At 37.3% G+C, this 27,910-nt stretch overlaps 1 protein-coding gene across 2 annotated transcripts; it reads right to left on the bottom strand.

The window, feature by feature from the left end:
• Positions 1-44: 44 nt before the first annotated feature.
• Positions 45-27,591, bottom strand: pdpk1a (3-phosphoinositide dependent protein kinase 1a). Of its 2 annotated transcripts, none has more exons than XM_046834842.1 (14): positions 27,483-27,591; positions 15,529-15,732; positions 15,353-15,395; positions 15,094-15,231; positions 14,835-14,979; positions 14,596-14,693; positions 14,032-14,107; positions 10,261-10,329; positions 8,957-9,053; positions 8,698-8,871; positions 6,043-6,260; positions 3,097-3,154; positions 1,612-1,764; positions 45-1,482 (listed from the first exon to the last, which is right to left on the bottom strand). In XM_046834842.1, the coding sequence occupies exons 2-14, from the start codon at positions 15,679-15,681 to the stop codon at positions 1,369-1,371; spliced, it is 1,536 nt and encodes a 511-aa protein (XP_046690798.1). In that variant the 5' UTR covers positions 15,682-15,732; positions 27,483-27,591; the 3' UTR covers positions 45-1,368. The 2 variants fall into 2 exon arrangements, with proteins under 2 accessions (XP_046690798.1, XP_046690799.1); XM_046834843.1 differs by lacking the exon at positions 27,483-27,591 and adding an exon at positions 24,922-25,035.
• Positions 27,592-27,910: the final 319 nt, after the last annotated feature.

Genomic DNA, 27,910 nt, shown 5'->3' with positions numbered 1-27,910 from the left:
GTACATCGCTGTTTGTTATAAGTCCCAGGAAAACAAACCTTTCATTCCGTCATTATTAATTTAATAACCGAACAGAATATGTACAATGAAATGAAAAGGTAGCAAAAGAGAATAGCTTACAATTTCTTTTTCACATTCAAAAGTTTTACATCTCAGGACATCTCAGGGTATAGACCACAGCCCCTAAATGCGATTCTCTTATAAACACAGTTCATATATTAGGATTTAAATAAAAAACAAAAAAAGGAATAAAGAAAAACGCCACAATAAACAGCAAGCTGAACCACAGTCAGCAAATAATCTTATAGAAGAATAAAAATATAAAAGCTGTATCTTTGTTACATTAAGTTACTTTCTGAATATCTGTACATCACAGTTGTGTTCGGCCACAGAGCAGGTAGAATCTTAAATGTACAAAGAAAATCTATCAAAAGAAAAAAGAAAGAGATCCACAATCATGTGTTAATTAGAACAGATACAGCATTTCAGTGTGTGTTCAGGATTGCATTCATAGCTCTTATTTACAGCTACAGAGGATTTTCAACATAAAAAAAACAAACAAAAACGAAGCTAAATTAATAGCTCAAATAGAAAACGCATGCAGCGAAGAAAATGTACCTTTATCTGACTGGAAAAAAAAGATCTGTGAACCAAAAATAAACCAAAAACCACAATATTTCTGAATAAAAATGCCACTCTAATGGCAGAATTACACATTCTGCATAAACAGCATACAATTATTTAGTCTTTTAATTGCTGACGATGCAACAAAGCCTCCTGAATATCCAGGATTTAAAGGAACTGCTTAAATTAGGTCGTTTTAGTTTGTTTGTTCGAATAAAACCTGTAGACGTCACACTGTAACTCATCCGACTTCCCTGCGTTAAACGATACAGCAATTTCAATTCTAAGCAACAACCTACAGATGAGAAACACGGCGGGTAAAGTATAAGCGAAATGATGTATTTTCCAAATTGTAATAAATAAGGAAGTCGAAATGAATCCAACAGAACAACAGGCACTGATTTTCATGCTGACAAAGTCCTCGAACGAGGAAAGTGCAACAACAAAAAAAAGTCTACAGCAGTCCCATACCTATAAATACACTCATACTGATTCTTTTATATACAGTTCAGTGCAAAATGCAATCCTCCGTTGTTTCAATTGCTCCACTGGCTTTTTCCAAACCGTTCGAGTACCTGTGCACGTTCTTGTTCGAGAGTAGCTAAGGACTGACTACAGAACGTACTTTTGACTTAAATCATGAAATGTTCTCGCTGAAGTACTTCGAGGTGCTTAATGAATAAAAGGCTCAGTTCATGAGGACGTGCCTTGACTTGAGGAGAAGACTCTCATCTCTTTCTCTCTCTACATGCCTGTAGTCTGATGATTGTGGTAAATCTTTCCCCAGACTTCTTGGATCTTCTTACACCATTTGTCCGCATTGCCATTGGGGTCCATTAAATAATACGTCCTGTTTGGCTGCATGGGGCGAGATGCAGGGATCAGGGGTTTTTTCTTTTCATTTCATTGCAACAAAATCGCAATCAATCAAAACCTCTGGTGTGTATTTGTGAATATTAGTAAAGGAAATTGGAAAAAAGTTGTTACCGTGTGGACAAAGAAAGTCTTGAAGTTCTTGGCCTCTGGTCGCAGTTCAGGAGACCACGGAATCTCGCCTTTGAGAACTTTATTCACAGGATCTACGTAGTAGAGGTGCGGCCCCTCGGTGAGTAGCAGCTGCCTTCGGCGAGCGAACAAACCCTGTGTGGAGAGAGGAGATCCTTTTTTTTTATCTCCAGTAAGGAAAAACATTAGACTTTTGCAACTGATCCACTTTCCTTTCCTAAGTTCTCCCACACCAGCCCACTGCTATTCTCCTTCTACTGGTTTCCTGTAGCCTATCTTCCTCACAATACTTATCTCACCTCACACTGCACCATGCTTCCTCTGATCCTAAACGGCTGCTCAAATACTCCCAACTCTGCGGATACAAGGAAGACCTGTTTCAAGACCTGTTTCTCTATTCTGGCACCTTGGTGGCGGAACGAACCTCCACTTAATGTTTGAACAACTGAGTCTCTAGCAGTCTTCAAAGGACCTCTAAAGACCTACCAGCAGCACTTACATTAGCATTTCTCATCATTAGCAAGTTCTTTCCAACTATATTCCCTCCAAACAGTGATTTAGATGAATGGTGTTAGTTTTCTAAATGAACCAGACTCCAAATGTAGATATTGATATAGACTTTAAAGCACTTGTGTAATGCCGGGTGCACACTGTGCGATTGTGCGATCCTTTGTGAATGTTGCTTGTCAGACTGTACAAACATGATCCCCATGTCACACTGTAGGCTATCAGTTATAACGTCAGACAGCAAGAAATTCACAAACAAAAACTGACACACAAGAAAAAGACTCGTCCGAAGTTTTACTTCTATTATTACTTTGCTAATGGAAACTAGCGACAAACAAAAACAATCTGTAGTGTTAATTTTGTTCACGACTTGCCTTTAGAGTAAAAACTGAAAAAAATTAAAACAACGTGTGAGGAGCAAAAGGAGGAGGAGGCTGGGCAAAAGAGGAGGGTATGGACTTTGGATTCCACAGAGCGAACTTGAGGTTTCCTGTTGACGTTTTTCCCTGAGGTGGTTTAAAGTTGCCGCACTAATCGAGTTCTATTGGTTCTTGGGTTGATGGTCGTCATAGAAGTCACACTGCGGGAAAGTGTCTGAAATCTTCGGCCACTGCCAGAATTTTATCGGAGAAAGAAAAATCTACGTCCGTTAATCGACTGTCGGTGGACATGTCAAATCAGCGATCCAAGACTACAGATTTTAGCCTAGGATTATAGGAATCTTTTAGATTTTCAGAATTTTTCTTAAATCGTTGCCAAAATTACACAGTGTGCACCCGGTTTAAGTCGCTCTGGATAAGGGGTCTGTCATGCATGCACATGTACGATGTAATGCAGCTTCAAATCTCAGACAACAGAGGGCACTGTAATGCTGCTACTGAGACAAACCTGGATTTACATATACGCTGTGCAGTGCGTGCCACCAAACGGGTAACTTCTGTATGGGAAAATATTTCTCACCTTTCTTTTGTCAACTGGTCCCATTTTAAGTATCAAATTGTTCTCAACAAACTGGTGCCTTAAAAACAGAAAGAAACAGAAAGACCAGTTAAGAAACAGCAATCGTAGATCAGTCCTGTATAACCCCCCCCTGCTCAAACATAAAGGGAAAACGTCTCCTTTTACTTGATTTGATCATGATTTTGAATGTTTTTAAGACTCAAATATAAAACAACGTGTTTATTTTAAATGTATTTTAAGCACGCAGTTCAGCGCTCCTTGTTCCTGTACGGCATGCCTTTATAAGGAGACAGTTTTCTTGAAATTTGTTGCCGAAACGCAGTAAGAAAACCCGTACTCCACACACTCACCACAAGCACGGGGACTATATTTGCTGCAAAGTAGCCATGGAAAGATGTTTTTATGAAATCTAGTTAAGAGTAGGATGTTACGCAGTAAAACTTAAGCAAGTAATTGCACACTATTTACCTAAGTACACTTTCTTTCGGCTTCTCCCATTAGGGGTCGCCACAGCGAATCATCCGTATTCATGATCCGCATGTTTGATTTGCCACGTTTTTACGCTGGATGCCCTTCCTAACGCAACCCTCCCCATTTATCCGGGATTGGGACCGGCACTAAGAATGCACTGGCTTGTGCAACCCTAATGGCTGGGTTTGGTTCCCTGACTGGGAATTGAACCTGGGCCGCAGCATGAAGCAAAAATACTTCTGTACTGTCCACCACTGAGCCTCCCAACACGACCGCTCCATTATGTGAGGTTCAGATCGAAGAAAAAGAATCTCTCAATGAAATACAACTAATGCCCACATGGACTATTAAGGAGGATCAGGAGGTCAGATATGATGCTCGAGGAGGGAGAAAGATATGCAGATGAACAACGCAGTACAGTGATCATGTGGCTCTCAGCATTACATTTATCGTCTCTGGTGTAAATTAGGGATTGGGATACACTTTATGGACAAAAGTATTGGGACACCCGATGGTTTCAGCCATATGTGGATTTTTTCCTCAAACTGTTACCACAAAGTCAGAGGCACACAATAGCATAGGATTTCTTTGGTCTGGTAGCATTACATTTTCCCTTCACTTGAACTAGGAGACCCAAATCTGTTCCAGCATGACAATGACCCTGTGCACAAAGCCAGCTTCATGAAGATACAGTTTGCAGAGTGGATGACCTTAAGTGGCCTGCTTTAGAGCTGAATAAACACAAATCTCCACAAAATCTAGTAGAACCCCCAACCCCAGAAGAAAGGAGGACATTATAACAGCAAATGGACAATATATGTCCCCACATGCAAATTATACGCTCAAGTGTCCACAAATCTTTGTCCATATGGTAGGGGTGTAACGGTACACGTTTTCGTAATGAAATGTTTCGGTACAGAGCTTTCGGTTCGAAACCCGTGACCTGAATGCAATCCTTTTTACGTGCGGAACATAGTTAAAATCTGAGTTCCCTCAGGAAGGTATTAAGTGGCGGACGATTACTTTGCAAGATTGTTTACTCTCTGCCTTGCAGTTTGAGCATTTTTAATTATTATTATTAAACTTGAAAACATACACAACAATCCCAGGTGGTACAAAAAAGAAACTCGAGTTAGCGCAGTGTCACTGTGGCGACTCACTCCATACTGGAAATAAAATTTGTTCTGGGCATGCAGGAAAACGCTGGAAAATTCATAACGGCTTGTGGCTAATGCTATGGATTCTTTCGTTTTATGTTATGTCCAGCTTCAAGATATATAAGTACAAGATATATACATACATTCATCCGTATTAATTAAATGGGATCTAAAAAATGTAAACTATTCATTTAATTTTTTTGTTATTTAATTTGATCAATTTAATTAGTTCCAATTTAAATGATTTAGTCAATTTAATCAATATAATAAAGTGTATTGCAATTATTTGATTCATTCTATTTTAATTTTATCAAATATTTTTTATACATTTTTATATATTATTTAACCTAGCAGGCATTTTATTTTATTATTATTAATATTATTATTATTATTATTTATTAATACAAAATCGATAAACAATTTCATGTTTTATATTTTCTCCCTAAAATGTACCGAAATTGAACCGAACCATTACTTTAAAAACAAGGTACGTACCGAACTGTGTATTCTGTGTACCGTTACATATGGTACCCTATCATATAGTATAAATATAAATACATAAGTCACTGATTAATAAATACTTTAAAATGCAGATATAAAAACATTAAGTAACATTCATCTATGCAGACTCACTGTGGTTTAATGATTTATCTGATAATCAATTTAATCACAGTGTCATAGATGTGTAAAAACAAAAATAACCATTAGGGGAATTCCTTTACAAAATACGTCCACTCCACACTCATATCTAGATTATTTCTTGTTTTTTGTTTTTACTTTAATTTGTAGAATTTCTTCTATCTAAATGACACTTTTAATAACAATAACTATTTAATAATACTTATATAATAATAACTTCATATATGTAAACAAAAAATATTTACATTTGAAATATATATTCTAAAGTATTATTAATATATACACTTAAAAAATATATTCAAGTCATTCATAATTGATAAAAAAAAGTTACATATTTAACAAAACAGCAATATTGTGGAGATTTTCGTACAAAAGCATGTAGTGATGAATGTGAAAGCTGATTTTGAAGGTAAGAAAAAAACTTGATGTCCAAATGGCAAACAGTCACAGAACGTCCAAAATGAGCATTATAATTTACGCTTCTTAATTTCTTGATTTATATCCCTTAAATATACTGTCCATTAATGAGGACGTATCGCCTCGCCACTGTTTTTGCCCCGACTAGTAAATGTATTACTAGGTTAAGTCTATGCAAAACAATGGTACAATTAAATGTCTGACACATAACATTCTACATGATGCATTTGGTTTTCTGAAAACTGATGATTTAATGACATACCAGGGGTTCCTGCTGGTCTGCTTCTGCAACAGCAGCTGCTTCTCCTCGCTGGAGAACTGCAGGTCCAGCTCGAACGAGTTGTTGTCCAGGTCATGGATGTACTGCTCGATGTTGCTGGTGGATCTCTGGGGCAACAACATGGTGGGCACTGAGAGAGCCTGCGAGGAACTGGAGTGAACCACCTCCATGCTGCTGAACTGACTCAGAAGGTCGTCGTACTGCCCAATGAGAAATTTTAAACAGTTCAGAAAAATCTAGTGGCATTACATCCATACAGAGCATTGTGATTATTATCACATGAGGAACAATATATAACTTCAGCATCGACTTGACTGCATCAATGTTCTAAACATGAAAAAGTCACCTTTGTCCCCTTCTAATAGACCAAATTTAATTGGACATTTGGCTGGTCAACTGTTCCATCCCCAGATTTGTCATTATTTCACTTACAAGTAAGCAGATAAAAGGTTTAAGGATTTATATTAAGTGTGGCATTTGCATTGGAATCAGTTTGTTAACTCTCAATATGAAGTCCAAAGAGATGTCAGTAAAACAGACAATCATTAGAAAAATCATAGCGAACACATCAGCGAGATTGCAAAAACGTAAAATGCCTGGAAAACAGCAGAGATCAACTGTGGAGGATGACAAGATTTCAGTCCCTGGTAGAGAAAAAACATCTTTGAAAAACAACTATTGGCCAGAGTAAGAAAACCCTCCAGGAGGTAGTTGTATCTGTGTCAAGGGAAACAGTCAAGTAATCAGAGTAAGCACAGATGTTTAACACAAGATGCTTTGCTGCCCAAAACAATAAAAGAACTTCTGAATAGATCTGGATAAAACATCCTATGGAGAACTAAGGAAACGAGCAACTTTGTCACAAAAAGATGGAAATCGAAGAGTATGGAGAAGGAAAGGAACCGCTCACGATCTGCCACATCTTTTTATATATATATAAAAAAAAAAACATGTTGATTTAAAAATTTAAAATACAGTAATGTTGTAAAACCCTTTTTATCCCCCTAGTTCTCCTGAATGTATGTAAACACACACAAAAACTTGATCGACTTCAAATCATACAATCTGCATAAAATACTGCACATTTTTTATCTTCCATTTCTGTATTTCAGGTTTTACCCTCATTGCTCATTTTGTGCTTCCAACTCTCTGTATTCTAGAAATGACCCTGCGATGCTTTCGATAGAAGAAGCCTGATTCAACTACCAACCACAAAGCTGAATTATCACAAAGGTGTTATGAAGAGAGAATCATGTCATTTTAGATATATGGGAAGTCCAATGTATGATTTTACATAGATCTACTGGTTTTCTAACAATAAGTTAATATACAGCCTAATATGATAATGTTGTAAATAAAAAGGGTGGAAAAAATTAAGCTTTTAATAAATATTTTAATGTGTGGGAATAAATCCAAGCCCCCCCTGTGACAGATTTAAGTTTCACTTTCCATGATCCATGACCGGCACAGGAGCATCTCGGCGGTTCTGATTTCATTCTGTAAATTAATTTTTGATTGCTTTTCAGTGCCTCGATGTTGCGCCGTACTTAGAGCTTGCAATTCGGCTGATATTATTTAATTTGCCGACATGCGAAATGCAAATCCTGTCCGCAGCGTGGCCCTTGTGCAGTCATTTATATGTAGTTTATCAGGTTTATTGATCCAAACGTTTTTTTTATGCATTTTCGTCTACATCTCTGCGTGATGTTTATATTGCGGCTTTGAAATGTTATGAGGAATCGTTATACGACTACCTGGTGGTGTTGTCGTCGTCCACCCCGTCCCTGCCCGACACACACACACACACGCACGCATGCACACACAAATTTGACTATCAATCGGCTACAGGGAAGACTTGACAGTTCTGACTCAACTATGTAAATCCTTATTGGGCAACACCCCTACTGTATTCTTTCCATTTGATAAAGTTTTGCGGGCGTTAATACACAAGTGCATCAGGAATGCACTCTGTACCATGTGATCCTCATAAGCGAGTGGTTTTTTTTTTTCGGTCTGTAAATCCTACAGAAGGTTTACGTTTGGTTTGGTTTACACAAACATACTAACAGATGGATAATTGATGGGCAAATAACACACACTGGAAAAACTGTGTTAAAACATAACACGGGGAGGTTTAGGCAAATAATTAGAGCAGTAGCTTAAAGACATCGCTTCACAGGCTCTTTGTGTGTAGGGGGTACACACAAAGTAAGTTTTTGTAATCCCTTCGTCATAAAACCACCAGTCACGCCTCCATCCAACGCTCAACACATTCGCTCAACCTCTCCCTCCTATTAATCACCTGCACCTGTTTCCCATTAATCCGTTCCCTTTTTAAAGGTCCCTCTTCCCCTTCACTCGCCGTCCGATCTACCATATACCTACCTTAGATCATCTGAACTACCTACTGCTCCTGCGATCCTCTGAGTTTCCTAGGCTACTTGTGAAGGAGCTACAGCTGAGTCTATTATTTCCTGCACTCCCGTGTTTATTCCGTTAAAGATCAATAAACGACACCTTGTTTTGCTCCCAGTTTCCGACGTCTGGTGTATCCGTGACACCCTTTGTGTACACTGTGTATTTAATACATATTTTTGGCCACAGTTTGATTTCGGTTGTTTAGTGCGTAACGCTCACATTGCCGTAATACTCCTCTTCGTCCTCGGCCATGGCTGGCAGGTACGGGGTGAGTTTCGGAGGAGTCTGCAGATGAAGGTTCTCCCAAGAGATGCTCTCGAAGAATGAGTGGGCTCTCAGGGGATTGTAGCCCCCCATCTCCTCACAGCCTAGACGCTTGGTGGGATCTGAACACTGGAACATGTGAATTTTAAAACATGAAATATGTAAAAATCTAAGGCACAATTGCAACTGGCATATTTTATAAATTACCACTCACCAATAGCTTCTCCACGAGATCCTTTGCTTTGGAAAAGAATTTTTCTGGAAAGTCATATTCCAGTTTTATTATCTTCTGAAAAATCAAGTATTCATTCCTAGTTAAAGAAAAAATTAATAAAATCATTACTGCAGAACGAAGGCAAACAATATGTCCAGCTATAAAAATCAAAATAAATCAGCAATCAGGACTTTTTTTTTTAAACAGTCACAAGAGTATGAGTGTTTGTATATGTTTGTACGACCAAACAAGACAATCTGTCGGTTTGTAAATGTAACCAGGAGGCAAACGGACCATGTGACAGATGAGTGGTTAGAGCCTGTAGACTCTCTACACAAACAAGTCATAAACACCAAAGCCATTACTTCCTGTTATTTCACACCACGTTTTTGGTTGTTGTTCATTAAAAAAAAAGCTATTAGAACAACGGCCCTTTTCTAGCATAGCATTCAAAATGCAAAACATGTCGCATGCTTCTAGCGAAGCTTCTTAAGGTGACTTTACAGGGGTCTGTGATTTTTTTATGTTTTTGGAAGTATCAGATATGAAATCTAGCTTCTCGAACACTACATAACCCAGAATTTCAAGCTTAAAAGTCACTGTGTGTAGAAAATATATTAAATACCGCTTTCATTCTGCAAAGCTGCACTGGGACAATGTTCATTATTAAAAGTGCTATACAAATCATATTTAATTGAATGTACTATGATAAAGTATATAGTATAGATTAATAATCTGTAATATAGTAGTAACAATAATATAGTTATATAGTATATAGTATATAATATAATATTATATAATAATATAGTAATATAGTAATAATAGTAATATTATATATTACATATCCAATTTAGTTTCTCACATACTAAAGTATTTATCATAAAAAAAAAAAAAAACAGTAATATTAAATAATACAATATTATATTTTTTTCTTTACCCCAATATATTTGAATTGTAGGAGACGGGTGATCTTTTAAAAAATGTTAATATCCCATTTTATTCATAAACTGTTTGTACAAGTGTTTACACATTAAATTGTTCTCTAAATGAAACTGTACATTTGGAAAGTGGTTGTAATTCTACCCATGCCCCCGAGTGTGTCTAAATGTATGAATCAAAAAGCAAACTTTTCTTTTCTTTTCTCTGTTAAAATCACAGCTTACCATCAGAGTGTACTGGAATATTTTTTTTTCCGTTACTGAAAAATTGACTATTTTTATAGTGGTCTCTCAATAAAACAAAAATGTTAGAGAAGGTATATAGATTGTAAGAATGAGGAGGAAAGGATGTTGGTTGTGACTTACGCTGCTCTGAAGGGGGGCAATCCAGCCACCAGTTGGTAAATGATACAGCCTAGAGCCCAAAGGTCTGAACTGGAAGTGTATAAAAGAATGTTAACTGTGTGTATATTTACTGTATATATATATATATATATATATATATATATATATATATATATATATATATATATATATATATATATAGGTAAAATGTGTGTATATTATATATATATATATATATATATATATATATATATATATATATATATATATATATAGGAGTAAACTCCTCATATTTCAGCAACCATTTTAATATCTTCTCAAGGAATACTATAGAAATGAAACTTGGATCTATATTAGAGTAGTCAATGTACAGCCTGTATAGCAGTATTTACTGTCCTCTAAAATAATGTATCTATGTATATCTCTGTTGCTATATGTGTGTATATATATATATATATATATATATATATATATATATATATATATATATATATATATATTATCTCACAAAAGTAAGTACACCCCTCACAATTTAGCAACCACTTCTCAATGGACAATACTATAAAAAATAAAACTTGGATATATATTAGAGTAATCAGTGTAAATAACTCAACATACAGCCGTTATTGTCAAAAAAAGACAAAAGTGAGTACACCCTAAGAGATAACAGCCGCGCGTCATTTAACTACATTTTTGTCTGCCCATACAAATGTGTGTATCTCGTATTAAAACAGTTAAAATGTGGTGCTTTGAGTACAATTCTCTCATACTGACCACTGGATGTTTAGCATGGAACCTCATGGTAAAGACTCTCTGAGGATATGAGAATTAGAATTGTTGCTCTCCACAACGATGCCGAGGCTTTAAGAAGATCAGTAACACAGGAACTGAGTGCATGAGTGCTGCAGCATTGCTTTAGAGGTCGCAGAAGCAGAAGGTCCACTTGTCAGTGCTCAGACCATACGGGACACACTGCAACAAGATGGTTTGCATGGCTGTTGTCCCTCTTCTGAAGCTGCTCACAAGAAAACCTGCAAACAGTTTGCTGAAGAAAACCTGTCCAAGATCATGAATTACTGGAACCATGTCCTGTGGTCTGAAACTAAGATAAACATGTTTGGCTCAGATGGTGGCCAGCATGTGTGGTGAGAAGTACCAAGAAAATGATTTCTTGCAAACAGTTAAGCATGGTGGTGGTAGCATCATGGTCTGGGGCTGCAATGAGTGCTACTGGTACTAAGGAGCTGTGGTTCATTGAGGGAAACATGGATTCCATGTACTGTGAAATTCTGAAGCAGAACATGATTTCCCCCCTTCAGAAACTGGGCCGAACGGCAGTTTTTTTCAACATAATAACAACCACAAACACACCTCCAGGATTGCGTTACTGTACTTAAGAAGATTTTTCTGGTATCAGTATTTTTAACTTTACATTTTTACACAAATATCTGTATTTTTGACTTATTTTCAAACCAGGTTTGTTTTGATCTATTTAGTTAAATGTCAATGTTTTTTCTTCTCATTGCGGTCCATTTTCAGCCCATCAGCATTTTTCATCTTTTTCATCTACCACTGGTGTATCATTTTCTGGTTATCACGCATCACAGACGTAGGCTAGTATACAAAGCTCACAATGAGCAAGACAGAAGGTATGTGGTTATTGTCGATGAGACAGAGGAAGTCAGTGATGAGACTGAGAACAGAGACATTCCTGATCATCATCATCATCATCATCTTTTCTCTGCTTGTGTTCTATATAATAGATATTCAGCCTGGATACATTCAAAATGTAAAAGGTATTTGGTGTTATATGACAGGGCTGTCAAAATTAACATGTTAATAACGTTAACGCGAATTCATTTCAATGAAATTTCATTAAAATTCACTATGATGCACACAATTAACCCTCTGTGGTCGACAAACGCGCGTTTTGTGGCACTTTTTCCTCATAAAGCCAAAACGAACTTGGATTACTCTGTCTTTTTTTAATCGTATAAATAAGAGCAATAAATCATTCAAATCTGTAAAGAGTCTACTTTTATTTGCATACACTCATAACAACAACAACAACAAGACGCTGTGCTTTTGTCAAATAAAGAAAACAAACAGACAGGGGGTGCTCTCTGCCTTCTCTGTCATCTCTCTTCACAAACATAAATAAAACAACCAGAATCTCAGTCAATACTCGCCTCACAGATAAAATTAATTTGTGATTGGAAAGTTTGAAAGGTCTACTTTTAAATACACTAATTCAAATAAACAAATATTCTCTGTATATTTAATCCATATGAAAGTTAGACGAGGTACAGTTTCTCGGGTATCACCTCATTAAGCGTCTGGTGGAAACATAGCAAAGGTTCTGTTTGGTGTTCTGATGATTTATGTCATTTAAAACACCATAATCATGTGAATAAATTATCCATATTTGTCCATGCCAATGCTGATTAGAGTATTAAAAATGGGAACGTATTAATTTAAGGTACATTTAGAACAGATTAAAATGTGCGATTAAGATGTGATTAATCGTAAGTTAACCAATGCCAATCATGCCATTAATCACGATAAAATATTCTAATCGACCCACAGCCTTAATATCAATTACGTGAGGTCCAGTTAAAAGCGTCACACTAAAACAGGTAGTAGTAATGGCTACTTAGAACTTAAGTAAATGTCAGAGCCCAAACTTCTGTACTTTAACTTGAGTAAAAAATTGTAGTCAGTACAACTTTTACCAGAGTCTTTTAAAACATGTGTATCTGTACTTTTACTTGAGTGAAAGATGTGTGTACTTTTGCCACCTCTGCCTGTGGGGCATCCTCAAGTGGACGATGGAGAAGCACCATGTGTCTAACATCCAGTAGTTTCGTGACATTATTATGGAGGATTAAAAGAGGATCCCAGCAACAACCTGTGCAGCTCTGGTCAATTTAATGCCCAGTGCTACATAACAATGATGCTTACACAAAATATTGACATTTTGGACACAGTTTTGACATGTTAATTTATTGTGTACTCACTTTTGTTGCCAGTTATTTAGACAATAATGGCTGTAGGGTTGAATTATTTTTTAGAGGACAGTAAATCTGTACTGCTACACAAGCTGCACATTGACTGCTCTATAAAGTAGATCCAATTTTAATTTCTATAGTATCGTTTATTGAGAAGATAAAAAGGTTGCTGAATTGTGAGGAGTGTACTCACTTTTGTGAGATACTGTATACACACATATAGTAAAAGAGAGATATACATAGATAAATATATTTTTGAATAAAAAAAACTAAAAATAAACTAATAAATATTCGATACCCCTCCTATGAAAACACAAATGTATAAAGTCAACAGGCTTAACTCATCAATCTAGATATGAATATGTTGATTTATAAAAAGTTTACTCACAAAATCAAACTGAAAATCTAGTCAATATGCAAAAACATTCACATCCTCTATGTTGTTCTGAATGTGTGTACATTTGCACACAAAAACCCTGACTTGATCGACTTTAAACCACACAGTCTGCATATATTACTGAAACACTAATATCTTCCATTTCTGTATTTCAGCCTTTACCCTCACTGCTCATTTTGCGCTCCCGTCTATCTGTGTTCTTTCTCATTTTGCGGGTGTTACTACATGCAAATGAGTCAGAATGCACTCTGTAACATGTGATCAATATACGCAAGTATAAAGAATCTTATTTTTTGTGTGAAACTACAAAAACAGATGGATAAATATGTTTATATTTGTATAAACACGTGCATTTGTGTGAAGCTTATGTTTGTTCATATTGAGTACCTTTTACATGCAGATTTTTCAGTCAGCAGTTCTGGAGAAACATATTGTGCGGTCCCGACAAAAGAGCTCGCTCTTGCTGTGAAGGATGAAAAGGCCATGATGAGTCGTAACCAACACACGTGACCAGCATGAGAGTCCACCAGTGAAAAATAAAACCGTATCTGCAGTAGGTATTAACACGTCTGCTGACAAATATGATTCATGACTTTTTTTTTCTTTTCTTTTCTTTCAGCAAATACCATATTAATCCCATAGAGTTATTTATCATTTCAGTGAGAGTGAGAAATCAGGAAGATGGAGCGGGTGAGTGCTAAAGCTCTATGACTAACTAGATAGATAGATTAGATAGATTAGATAGATAAGATAGATAGATAGATAGATAGATAGATAGATAGATAGATAGATAGATAGATAGATAGATCGATAGATCGATCGATAGATCGATCGATCATTAATCTATACATAACAGAAGACAGCGCTGACCTACAGAAAGATTAAGGTATGTTAATAGTGGAATAAACACTGGTAATGGACAGAAAGTGAAAAAAATAGGAAATGGTTTACTTCGAGGGCTATCAGAAGTAAATTGCTTCGCCGTTCCGAAATCTGTGATTTGGATGTGCATCTCCTCGTTCAGTAAAATGTTCTCTGGTTTCAGGTCCCTGAACGAAACAGACATAATACAGTAAAATAAATCAATATAAAAAAAAAAAAAAGACGGTACAACTCCTAAACACAGACTGTATGTAGTGAAGCCTAGTGTGGGAGGTTTACTTCAACAAAGCATCAAGACGAGGAATTACCTGTGAATAATTCCTATTGAGTGTAGATACTCGAGAGCGCCGACGATCTCCGCGGAGTAAAATCGCGTACAGGTCTCATCAAATGAGCCTATTTTGCGAATGTAGCGGAGCAGTTCGCCGTTTTTCGCGTAGCTGAGTCCGAAATCTGACAGGCGTTAAGGAATCTCGGGAATATAATTCTAAAATCTGTGGCCAAAAATAGTTTTAAAAGCCATACACCAGGATTAACATTCCTCAACAACAACAAAAAAAAGGATACATAACTTTTCAGCATCCTGAAATGTGAAGTAGAGCTTTACGAAAAAGGGATGATCTATGGTAGACAGGATGTCCCTCTCCCTCTGTACATAGTGTGATTTATTCTCCTTCCTGATGTGCAGCTTCTCCAGAATCTTGACTGAAATTGCACAATAAAAAAAACGTTTCAATTTCGAAACACTTACAAGCTCGGTTTAATGCGAATGTGCTGCAGGCACTGTGTGTGTGTGCGGGTGTGTGTTGTAGAGCACAGGCATTACTTGCATATTCCTTTCCTGTAGAATGCTCTTTTGCTAGAACCACCTGAAATAACAAGAAAGAATACAGAGTCGTGATTTCAGAAAGAAGAAGAAGAAAAAAACAAAACAAAAAAAAAAAACCACACCAGCTCATGAAGGATTGAAATTTCCATTCACGGCGTTATGTCATGACTTACGGTTGAGAAGGAACCTTCTCCGAGAATTCTGCCAAACTTGAAGTCCTCGGGTCGTTTTCTGTGCTGTGGCTGAGTGTGGAGATTGTGCGTTTGAGAAACAGGGGCCTCCATGCCTTCGACTGCCTCGAGCTCCTGCGCCTGTCTGTTTACCATGGATAGAGGAGCACGGTCGCGCACAGAGGTCTGGACGAGGGCAGCATCACGCTGAGAGACACACACACACACAGAAAGAGAAAAGGGGAGAAACAGGAACTTTAGAAGCAGCTCGGAACAGTGAAGTGACAGCTGATAAACTCAGAGGGGCTGGGTTTGTGTGTTTATGCATTTGTGTGTGTGGTTGCAGGTGTTACAGCCTTCCGCAAGGAGCAGCGAGGTAGTTGATCAAGCAAAAGATTTTTCCTCTTCCTGCTTGTTACTTGCTTACTTTTATATGAGATTACTCTTATTTATACCCCAATGCAACACTCGGGAGCAGACCATCAGTCATTTAGAGAACGAGAAAAGAGGAATCTCGCAGCAACCAGTGAGCCGTGTGTGTATGTGCCTTTACACGTCTTGTTTACACAAAAAAAAAAAAATGAAACGAAAAACTCTGCAAATTCAGACCAAGATGAACAAAGTATAAAAAATTAGAAGGGTTAATATGATTGAAGGAAGTTACTCCTTGAGATTTAGTAAGATTTATATCACACTCATGTACTACATGTTTATATTATAGAAACATTCACCAAATTCACACACTGCTGCTGCTGCTTATTCTGCTGTTTGGAACAGTTCACTCATCAAATATCATCAAGAGATTAACCTTGACTATTTTATTTTCTCTTTTGTGCGTGTGTGTGTTTTCCGTGCAACTGGTTTTCATTTCAAATATTTCGTCACCTGTGTGTGGTGAGAGCGATGACTACAAAGCCTACTTGACTTGACTTGATTGACTACTCCTCATTTGTTTGTTAGCATAGCAAAACACACACACACACACACACACACACACACACACACACACACACACACACAGAGTTCTGTTATTGGTGTGACGCTGGTACTTTCCAGACACCTGCCACAGAAAGCACCATTTTACAACAATAACCTGCCAAGCACTCCTAACCACAGATATGAGAGAGGCCTGTGCCCTTTTTTTTTTTTTGCCTGTAACTCCCAACCAAATCACATTCACACATATACACACATTCGGTTTCTTACAGAACTGATTGAATTGAACCCCCTTTTTTTTGGGTTATTTCACTCTCAGGATTGTTAAAGTTCAGAATGACTTCGAACTCGCTTGAAATGATTAGAAAAAAAAGTACAGATGGTAAGATATGTTTATGTTCAGCTGATAAAGATTACTCATATGCACAATAACCGAGAGACAGTGGGAGTTTTTACGGGTTCAGTGCAGGTGGCTTTTACACCCGTTATGAGAAAAAAAGTGTAAACAAGGGCGAATCTACACAATCAACAACAAACCAACCAACCAACACACACACACACACACACACGCAGAGATGTAAATCATTCTACGCTAACATTACACTCTGCAGATTTGTGAAACACAGCAATAAAGAATACAAATTATAATAAAACAAAGTGTTTCTACGTTTATAAGTATAAATAAAGAAAGAAATGGAAATAGGAATTTAAAGCCAAAGTTGGCAGGTGAGGAAGTGGCTTCAACCGAGCAGAAACATGTGGCAACGCTGCGTCCACAAACTGCTGCAATACGCCATCTATGAAGAAAAGTATCCACAAAAACCACCTTTCTATTATTTCTTTCAGAGCTGCCTTTTTTTTTTTTCTTTTTTTACTACAGGTGTGAAATCACATCATGTTCTCACCAAAATTTTAAAACCCACAATATCTGAGAAATAATCATGACCTAAAGTAGCCACTGATGGGTGTATAGCATAATAGAAGACTGACACATTAAAGAACTGTCTGTCTGTCTGTCTGTCTGTCTGGTCTGTCTGGTCCGTCTCTTTGTCCCTGACCAAAAGGTTTATATGTGCTTTCTGAATATCCCAGTCCACATTTAGTCCCTGTTTGCTGTTATAATAATTCCACTACATTTGCAGTGTGGTTGTGGAATTTTGTACCACAAGGGTGTTAGTAAAATCAGATACTGATGTAGGTGAGGTGAGGAGGCCTGGGGTGCAGTCAGTGTTTATATTCATTCCAAAGGAGTTCAATAAGGCAGAGATCAGAGCCCCATAGCAGGCCATTAGAAATCTTCCTATTGGGTTTCCTAATTACAGTGAAGAAAAAATCTAAAGCTACAATATCCAAAGACATTTAATTCAGTAGTGTTCCTTCACATTGTGGTAACAGTTTGGTGAGAAACCACATATGGCTGGGAAAAGTCAGGTGTTTCAGTACTTGTCCATATCAATGGTGTGTATGTATAAATATTTTTGTGAAGATGTGATTCTTCACGAACTGTAATTACTATTTTCCTTCACTGGAGCTTCAGTTCAGTTCCAGATCAAGAATTCACTCAAGAATTCGATTTAGAAATCAGACAGATTTAAACTAAAATGTTATCCAAAAGATATCAAGTTTTTGCATCCTGACAGTAAATGATTCAAACACCATCTAGAGGTGATTCTAGGATTCTTTTTTAAGAGGGTGCCACAGGGGGGCACCAGGAACCAGTCAGTGGGGGCCCATGGGAAAAGTCATGTGCCCCAACACAAGAGGGACGACATAAAAATGGCACTGCACAAGTGCCTGGACAACGCATCTCTTCTTTTATAAATAAAAAAAGCCATTAAACAGATAATAATTGATCTCAACTGCACTGCAACCTTTAACTTAATCAATCAATATTACACAAATATTATATTTAATAGCCACATTTTTATCTGATTAAAGACAAAATCATTTAAAAAAGTAAAACTTGGACACTGCAATCAAAAGAAAAGGCTGCAGTGCAGAAAATGTTACTTATTCAATATAAAAACAGGTATTTACTATTTTACATCTTAAAATTCAAATAACATTATTAAAAGCCCACATTTTAACGTTTACTACATTTTTGCAGACTATTTGGAAAAGTGATTGACGGAGGTGACTAAAGTACACATACTTCACTCAAATAGAAGTACAGACTAAGTAAAGAAGTTCGGGCTTCGACATGTACTTAATAAAAAAGTAGCAGTTACTTCTACCTGTTTTAGTGTGACGCTGGTAACAGAACCTCACATAATATTAATATTTGGGCTGTCAATCTTCTTCTTCTTCTTTCGGCTGCTCCCATTAGGGATCACCACATCATCCGTCTCCATACCCCCGTCCTCTACATCTGCCTCTTTTACACCAACTACCTGCATATCTTCCCTCACCACATCCATAAACCTCCTCCTTGGTCTTCCTCTTTTCCTCCTTCCTGGTAGCTCCATCCTCAGCATTCTCCTACAGATATACCCCATGTCCCTCCTCTGCAGATGTCCAAATCATCTCAATCTCGCCTCCCTCACCTTGTCTTCAAAACGTCCTACATGCGCTGTCCCTCTAATAAACACATTTATAATCCAGTCCATCCTCATCACTCCCAACGAAAACCTCAAGATCTTAATATTTGAGCTGTCAATCAATTCAAATATTTAATCGCGATTAATCGCATGATTGTCATGAGTCAACTGACGATTAATCAAAACTTAATCGCACATTGTCTGTTCTAAATGTACCTTAAATGAGCACTTTTTAATACTCTTATCAACATGGGCATGGACAAACATGGATGCTCTATGCAAATGTATGTTTATAAACGTATTTCAAATTAATTATAATTTAATACTTACAATGAACAACAACAAGGTGTGCAGCCTGCGAAATCGCACTTCTCCTATATGAGCTTTGAAATTGATAGCACTCTAATCCAATGGCACCGTTAATATAAAGGAAATAATTGGCGGTGAACCAGACAGTGAGTAGTGTGTTCTACTTCAAGCAGCGCTACGCTTCCCCCCTCTTTAGACACGCCCCTGACACCATCACGCTGATCTGGGCTGAGATGACATGTACACATAGCCCAGAGAAATGTATTTGAGAGATGTCGAGCTAGCTAGTTTCTTGAAGACTTTAGCCGAGTTTTATCCGGTTTTGTAATGCAATGCTAATCAGGAATGTTTGCTAACAAGCTGAGATTGTTCTTTAATTAGTGCGCTAACACTTCACAAAATTAACATTTAGCTAATTTGCTGTGAAAAATCTTTTTTTTTTCCTCAACCCAGTTATTTATCTAACTTTATTTATCTAACTTTGTTTATCTATCTGTCTGTAACCACAACCATTCTTGGAAATGTGATTTACATTTATGCCATTTGGTAGACACCCTTATCCAGTGTGACTTACATCTCATTCGATTTTCATTGATACAACTGAGCAGTTGAGGGTTAAAGGCTTTGCAACATGATGATGCTGGGATTTTAAACTCACAACATTCTGATCAGAAGCTCAATTTCTTAACCGCTGAGCTACCACTTTATAAATCAATGGTATACCATGAAAATTAATGTTTATTAATTTTTTTTTTTCCAGCAAGGCAACATGATGTTTCAGAAAACTAATTCTGACTTGCTTTTAAACATCCTAGTCTCCCAGGAGTCATGACTGATGTCACAGTGGAGTGTCTCACTCTTCTATAGATTGGATTAGATTCTAGTATATCTTTTTCACTTTTCAAAGTCTGTCTATCCCTAGATTGACGTTTCACAACAAACTCAATACTGTGTATTGAAAGGAGACCCAAAAACTCCCCATGTAACAACTAAACAAAGCAGCAGTACACGCCTGGAAAAGCATCAAAAGAATCTGAAGAATCCAACACTTTGATTTTCACAGTGATTCAGGTACTACATGTGAGGAATACAACCAACCAACAGTGTAAAACTGATCCAATGCTTTTGTTCACCAAAAAATTGGGCAGTCTCCAAAGCAAAGGCACTTACATTCAAAACTGTGAACACATCTAGATGTAAACATCAGGAAATCCACTCGAATTCATCTCAACCCCAAACGAGTCTGATGCACGGTAAAAAACAATGCTGTTAAATCATTTGGACAAAGGCTGCATATGTAATGTAATGTAATAACACTCCTATAAAAGCTTTGTTACAATAGAGTCCATGTACCCAACAGAACGTTCCTATAAATTTACTTTTTCTGATCCGTTATTAGGAATGTGCGGTATACCAGTCCGGAAAAAACACAGGTATATAATCAATTTCAAACAGTACAATATCATAATTTTACTGAATTCAGTATTTCATACGCTGCTGTTCCCAAATTCACCTGTAGGTGGCAGTGCTTCCCTAATTGCTGCAAAACCGTTAAAAGCCTGTTGCGTTGTTCATATGTTGTGTTACTTCAGTTGCATTTTTTTTCCTCTATGTCAAAATGTAACCCATGTTCCTGGTAGGGTTTTTGTAACATTTTAAAACATTTTGTTTGCACTATGTGTTTGCAGTGAAAAGATACAAAGATTTAAATATATTTTCATTGTATTACTTCAGTTATATATAAATATTTTCCCCCCAACATCAAAATGCATCCCATGTTTCCTGTAGGGTTTCTTGTTAAAGTTTGATACAAAGGAATTAAGAGATATTTTTCTTTTGAGGGTGGTTATTTGTCACTTATGGTATTAATTTAGTATTGATACCGAGATATTACATTCTGGGATCATACAGAAATGAAAATAATTGTATCGAGCCATCACCATCTGCCATATTAGAAACCTGGAACAAAGCTCTGAATTCCATTCACTCGACTTACTGTTCCTTGGAACAAGGAAGTCAGAGATCGGATTTATATCATCGTTTAACCACCCTGCATTATCCTCATCACAACAATGAATTGTGGAGTCAGAATTACTAATTGAACAAGGGAACATACCTGCATTTTTATTCATCTAAAGCTAATTCTTGTGTATAAATATTAGAACTCGTTTAAAGATAAAAGCAGCTGCATTGTTTACTGTTTATTGCTGTGAGCAGCCATGGTGATTTGACATCACTTGTTAAACTCCGAACTGAGGACACCGTCCAAGACGAGAAGAGTTCAGGCAGCAATTTTCCCACCGCTACTGAAGGTAAGAAAGGACTCAATTATTACCTTCAGTTGAATACATAATCTCTTTAGTAAAATCTACTTCAAAGTTTGACAAACGAAATAAAACCTACTCCTTCTTGAGTAACAATAGACATCTTTGTAACCAGTCAGTCAATGAAGCACGGATTCTAACAGGGGTTCCTGTATGTTTGGTTCATTCAGATAGATTAAATGCAATGGAAGGTGTATACGCAAAGGGTGTCCCGTGGCAAGGTGTGCAGATAACCAGGTTTAAAAATGTGTAACATATGCCTGGCCATGGACTGTCCTGCTTCGGTCATGGTAAACTGTTAGCAGTGAGATGTTAAACTAAGATCTACAATTCTGCTAGATGTAAATCTTTCACATGAAGTAGAGCAAACTAATTCTATTTATCTGAATGCATTGAAAATAAAAATCATTATTTGAGGAGGAGGCGGGAGAAAGAGAGAGAGAAAGAAAGAGAAAGAGAGAGAGAGAGAGAGAGAGAGACTATGTCTCTGCCAGGTTTCTACTTATAATGAAGCTGTTGGTGTTAATTCCTTGTGCTGTTTTTTGTTATATTTCTAATGTGAATATTTTCTTCTCCAATTTGTCATATTCAAATCTTACAGTTGTTTTTATTTAGAACTGTAATTAAACCTCCTTCTATCCAATCCCCGGGTCAATTGGTACCAAACCACACAGAAAGAATACATAACTTACAATATTTCCATTTCATTTATTATCTGATTCTGATTTTTTTTATTTTGGAAAATTACCGGATTCTCTCCTCCACATCTGTTTATGACTCACTCTTGATTCATGTCATGATGCCTCGGTCACATGTCTTACCTACATCCGCTACCTTCTTAAAGGGGCTTCGGCTGCTAACATAATACATTACCGCTAAATTGAAACCCCCAAGCGAGCAAAATGAACAAAAAACAACACAGTGGATTCACATATTATTATTATATTTAGAAAATATCAGTTTTTATGGTCATATCATTTTATTTTGTTGTATTTATCCACCACACCTTAAAGGCCGGTCCGTGAAAATATTGTCTGACATTAAACCGGTCTGTGGCACAAAAAGGTTGGGGACCACTGAAGTATACCATGGTATGAAAATCATAATTTGTTTTAGATTATTATTGTGATTGTTCCACAAAAACATGAGACAACTCCACAAGAGAAACACATCTATTTACTAAACCTGCACAGTGTTTACTCATCATATTACACACAAGTACTCATATTACAGACATAAAACAATATGGACGCTGTATCCCATAGGAAAATCAGCACAACAGAATTTATACTGTCTATATATTTTAGCTCTAGACCACTGCACTAGAAGTTCTTCTAGAAGCAGATGGGGTTTTATGTATCTATCCATCTATACGCTGTTTGGGCTCAAAAGAAGTCAGGATATTCATTTGTATAAGTTTGCTTTATAATTTAATGGTAACAAATAAAGAGGATTGGAGGCCATTTGTCAAATTTGAATCCAAGCTCCACACAAACATCATTTCATGCAGGTGTAATGTTCTACACCCATCCCAAACCTGTCTGTAAACTTTTACTACCTTAGATATTCCCATATCTGTCTATTATGCTGAAGACTGACTAAAAGGGACACATGCTTTGAAGAATTCGTTTCATTAGTAGATACTTTTAGAATAAGATAAAATGTTGTTGCATAGCTGTGTTCAAAGTTTCTAAGTTTTCCAAATTAAAAATGTGAGAGAACAAATATTGTGTTCTGTTTAAATCTTTTCTGGTTTGAGTTTTATTCTATTTAAATAGAATCGTATCATACTAGTGTTATATTCTACTTCTGACCATTTGGGTCCATTCAATTTGAATGTTTTTTTTTTGTCCAAGTCGGTACTTTTTTCAATGATGTTCAATTTGATATCTGAGGGTTGTTTTTCTCCTGGTTATTTAGATCCATTCTCTATTCTACATAACTCTATTCAATTTGTTTATTCGTTTAGACTCTAATCTATCGTTACTTTCGATTTCTCATTACTTTCTCTTCAACGTGGTCCCATTCAGTGAGATCATTCCAGGTATATGTAATGATACTACTCTCCTCCCAGACTTGTCTGTAAACCTTCACTACATAGGACATTCCCTTATTTGCCAAAGTTACATGATTAATACTTGCTAAATCTTTTTCAATGATTATCAGGTGTGGCCTTCACTTGGTTGGAATGAAAAGATGCACCTTTGTGTGGAAAAAAATGGACACCCCTGACCTACAGGTTCCTTAAATGCTCTGCTTGGTTGTAAGTACATATCTGTGTGAACAACTTTTCTATTTTATGAAGATGAACAAACACACACACACACACACACACACACACACACACGGGTCGGTTTACTGATGCACACCTATGTAATGTTGATAGTATTTGGATCTCTACTGATAATAGGGAATTGTGCCCCCTTTCTATGGTTGACTTTGACACAATCTCTCTAGAGTGGTCTATAAAATGACTGACATGCTTGACTATGGTTGACTTTGACACAATCTCTCTAGTGTCTATAAAATGACTGATAAAAGGCGCATCCTAAAACCAAACACGCATTTTTACAAGCATTCCGGCCCGGAAGTCTGCTTCCCAAACATGTTTTCTCAGCACCATAAAGGTTTATCTCAGGCGAAAGTAAACACGTTGATTTCCGTCACATTTTATAACATCTTCCGGGTTAAAAAAAAATGAAATGCACTGCCTATTGCGCCTTTAATCGTTTGTTTTGCATTCAAACTGAAGGTAAACAAGTCACGTTACTCTGTTTACAAACACCAAGATCACGTCACCAAACCGCCTCGTATGATGCAATGCTGAAAAGAATAGTAGGAACAAACAAAGATGCGAACAAAACGTCGTATATTTTGTTTTACGCCCGACTTCCGGAATGAAACTTGGGATAATGCGTCCATAAATAAATAAATCACCATTGCTGGGCGTGCGGAGGTGAAGTGCGCATGCGCGGAAAGGACCCACGGCACAACAAGCGCGTTCATCCGGGTTCTAAAGCTGCAGGATTTCGTCGCATGCATCGCGTACGACTTTTTGACTGTTTGCGGGTACAATCGGAGTGTGTCAGGGGGACATTTCGCACTAAAAATATGTATTTTGTATCGAAATAAAGCCCAAAAGCCCACCCACACCCTGTACTTGTTCTCTGATCAGTTTCTTTAAAGCCGGCCGGAGGCTAAGACCCGGCCCGGGGAGATGGGGCTGAGCACCGCGGTGACACTCAACACGTCCATCATAAGGGAAAGCAAATAATGTCGGGAGTACTCACTGTGCTTCACCGCCAGTCGGGTTCCTGCGATCTCTCAGCGTTTTGTTGATAGAAATGTTGGACAGAGAAACACACTGCCTCCCTGCCCACATGCCCCGCCCTCGTCGCCCTTCTTAAAGGGGCTTCTGCTAACATAATACATTACTGCTAAATTGAAACCCCCAAGCGAGCAAAATGAACAAAAAACAACACAGTGGATTCACATTTATTATTATTATATTTAGAAAATATCAGTTTTTATGGTCGTATCATTTTATTTTGTTGTATTTATCCACCACACCTTAAAGGCCGGTCCGTGAAAATATTGTCTGACATTAAACCGGTCTGTGGCACAAAAAGGTTGGGGACCACTGAAGTATACCATGGTATGAAAATCATAATTTGTTTTAGATTATTATTGTGATTGTTCCACAAAAACATGAGACAACTCCACAAGAGAAACACATCTATTTACTAAACCTGCACAGTGTTTACTCATCATATTACACACAAGTACTCATATTACAGACATAAAACAATATGGACGCTGTATCCCATAGGAAAATCAGCACAACAGAATTTATACTGTCTATATATTTTAGTTTAGACCACTGCACTAGAAGAAGTTCTTCTAGAAGCAGATGGGGTTTTATGTATCTATCCATCTATACGCTGTTTGGGCTCAAAAAGAAGTCAGGATATTCATTTGTATAAGTTTGCTTTATAATTTAATGGTAACAAATAAAGAGGATTGGAGGCCATTTGTCAAATTTGAATCCAAGCTCCACACAAACATCATTTCATGCAGGTGTAATGTTCTACACCCATCCCAAACCTGTCTGTAAACTTTTACTACCTTAGATATTCCCATATCTGTCTATTATGCTGAAGACTGACTAAAAGGGACACATGCTTTGAAGAATTCGTTTCATTAGTAGATACTTTTAGAATAAGATAAAATGTTGTTGCATAGCTGTGTTCAAAGTTTCTAAGTTTTCCAAATTAAAAATGTGAGAGAACAAATATTGTGTTCTGTTTAAATCTTTTCTGGTTTGAGTTTTATTCTATTTAAATAGAATCGTATCATACTAGTGTTATATTCTACTTCTGACCATTTGGGTCCATTCAATTTGAATGTTTTTTTTTTGTCCAAGTCGGTACTTTTTCAATGATGTTCAATTTGATATCTGAGGGTTGTTTTCTCCTGGTTATTTAGATCCATTCTCTATTCTACATAACTCTATTCAATTTGTTTATTCGTTTAGACTCTAATCTATCGTTACTTTCGATTTCTCATTACTTTCTCTTCAACGTGGTCCCATTCAGTGAGATCATTCCAGGTATATGTAATGATACTACTCTCCTCCCAGACTTGTCTGTAAACCTTCACTACATAGGACATTCCCTTATTTGCCAAAGTTACATGATTAATACTTGCTAAATCTTTTTCAATGATTATCAGGTGTGGCCTTCACTTGGTTGGAATGAAAAGATGCACCTTTGTGTGGAAAAAAATGGACACCCCTGACCTACAGGTTCCTTAAATGCTCTGCTTGGTTGTAAGTACATATCTGTGTGAACAACTTTTCTATTTTATGAAGATGAACAAACACACACACACACACACACACACACACACGGGTCGGTTTACTGATGCACACCTATGTAATGTTGATAGTATTTGGATCTCTTCTGATAATAGGGAATTGTGCCCCCTTTCTATGGTTGACTTTGACACAATCTCTCTAGAGTGGTCTATAAAATGACTGACATGCTTGACTATGGTTGACTTTGACACAATCTCTCTAGTGTCTATAAAATGACTGATAAAAGGCGCATCCTAAAACCAAACACGCATTTTTACAAGCATTCCGGCCCGGAAGTCTGCTTCCCAAACATGTTTTCTCAGCACCATAAAGGTTTATCTCAGGCGAAAGTAAACACGTTGATTTCCGTCACGTTTTATAACATCTTCCGGGTTAAAAAAAAATGAAATGCACTGCCTATTGCGCCTTTAATCGTTTGTTTTGCATTCAAACTGAAGGTAAACAAGTCACGTTACTCTGTTTACAAACACCAAGATCACGTCACCAAACCGCCTCGTATGATGCAATGCTGAAAAGAATAGTAGGAACAAACAAAGATGCGAACAAAACGTCGTATATTTTGTTTTACGCCCGACTTCCGGAATGAAACTTGGGATAATGCGTCCATAAATAAATAAATCACCATTGCTGGGCGTGCGGAGGTGAAGTGCGCATGCGCGGAAAGGACCCACGGCACAACAAGCGCGTTCATCCGGGTTCTAAAGCTGCAGGATTTCGTCGCATGCATCGCGTACGACTTTTTGACTGTTTGCGGGTACAATCGGAGTGTGTCAGGGGGACATTTCGCACTAAAAATATGTATTTTGTATCGAAATAAAGCCCAAAAGCCCACCCACACCCTGTACTTGTTCTCTGATCAGTTTCTTTAAAGCCGGCCGGAGGCTAAGACCCGGCCCGGGGAGATGGGGCTGAGCACCGCGGTGACACTCAACACGTCCATCATAAGGGAAAGCAAATAATGTCGGGAGTACTCACTGTGCTTCACCGCCAGTCGGGTTCCTGCGATCTCTCAGCGTTTTGTTGATAGAAATGTTGGACAGAGAAACACACTGCCTCCCTGCCCACATGCCCCGCCCTCGTCGCCCTTCTCTGACGTCACTCTCACTCACACACGAACCCTTTAAACCCCACTTTATTATCTTCTATTATTTATATTATCTTTATTATCTATAATCCTGCAACAGCGCGTCTGATTATAGGAATAGACTTCTAACCTCAAGAATAGACCCAATTCCTTATTCCACTTTCTTCCATTTCTATTTCTATCATCTTCTATCGTATCATTAACATTAGATATAACAAGAAAGGGCGACATCTTGTGGTCAAATTGATCTGCATCTCTCAGGGTATTACCTAAATACTGTACAGTATATACATAAGTATGTCCAAACACCCTGACCATC

Source organism: Silurus meridionalis, chromosome 22, assembly GCF_014805685.1.
Source record: "Silurus meridionalis isolate SWU-2019-XX chromosome 22, ASM1480568v1, whole genome shotgun sequence".
Classification (NCBI taxonomy): Eukaryota; Metazoa; Chordata; class Actinopteri; order Siluriformes; family Siluridae; genus Silurus; species Silurus meridionalis.
This window is presented reverse-complemented; position numbering and strand designations above follow the sequence as displayed.

Bases quoted from the DNA above. Each gene is read 5' to 3' on its own strand.
- pdpk1a (XM_046834842.1), bottom strand. From the start codon at position 15,681: ATGGTAAACAGACAGGCGCAGGAGCTCGAGGCAGTCGAAGGCATGGAG. The intron at 9,054-10,260 runs GTAAGTCACAAC...TTCTTTAACTAG, and splicing joins TTGCCCCCCTTCAGAGCAGC to GAATGAATACTTGATTTTTC. The intron at 6,261-8,697 runs GTGAGCGTTACG...CTCATTGGGCAG, and splicing joins AAGAGGAGTATTACGGCAAT to TACGACGACCTTCTGAGTCA.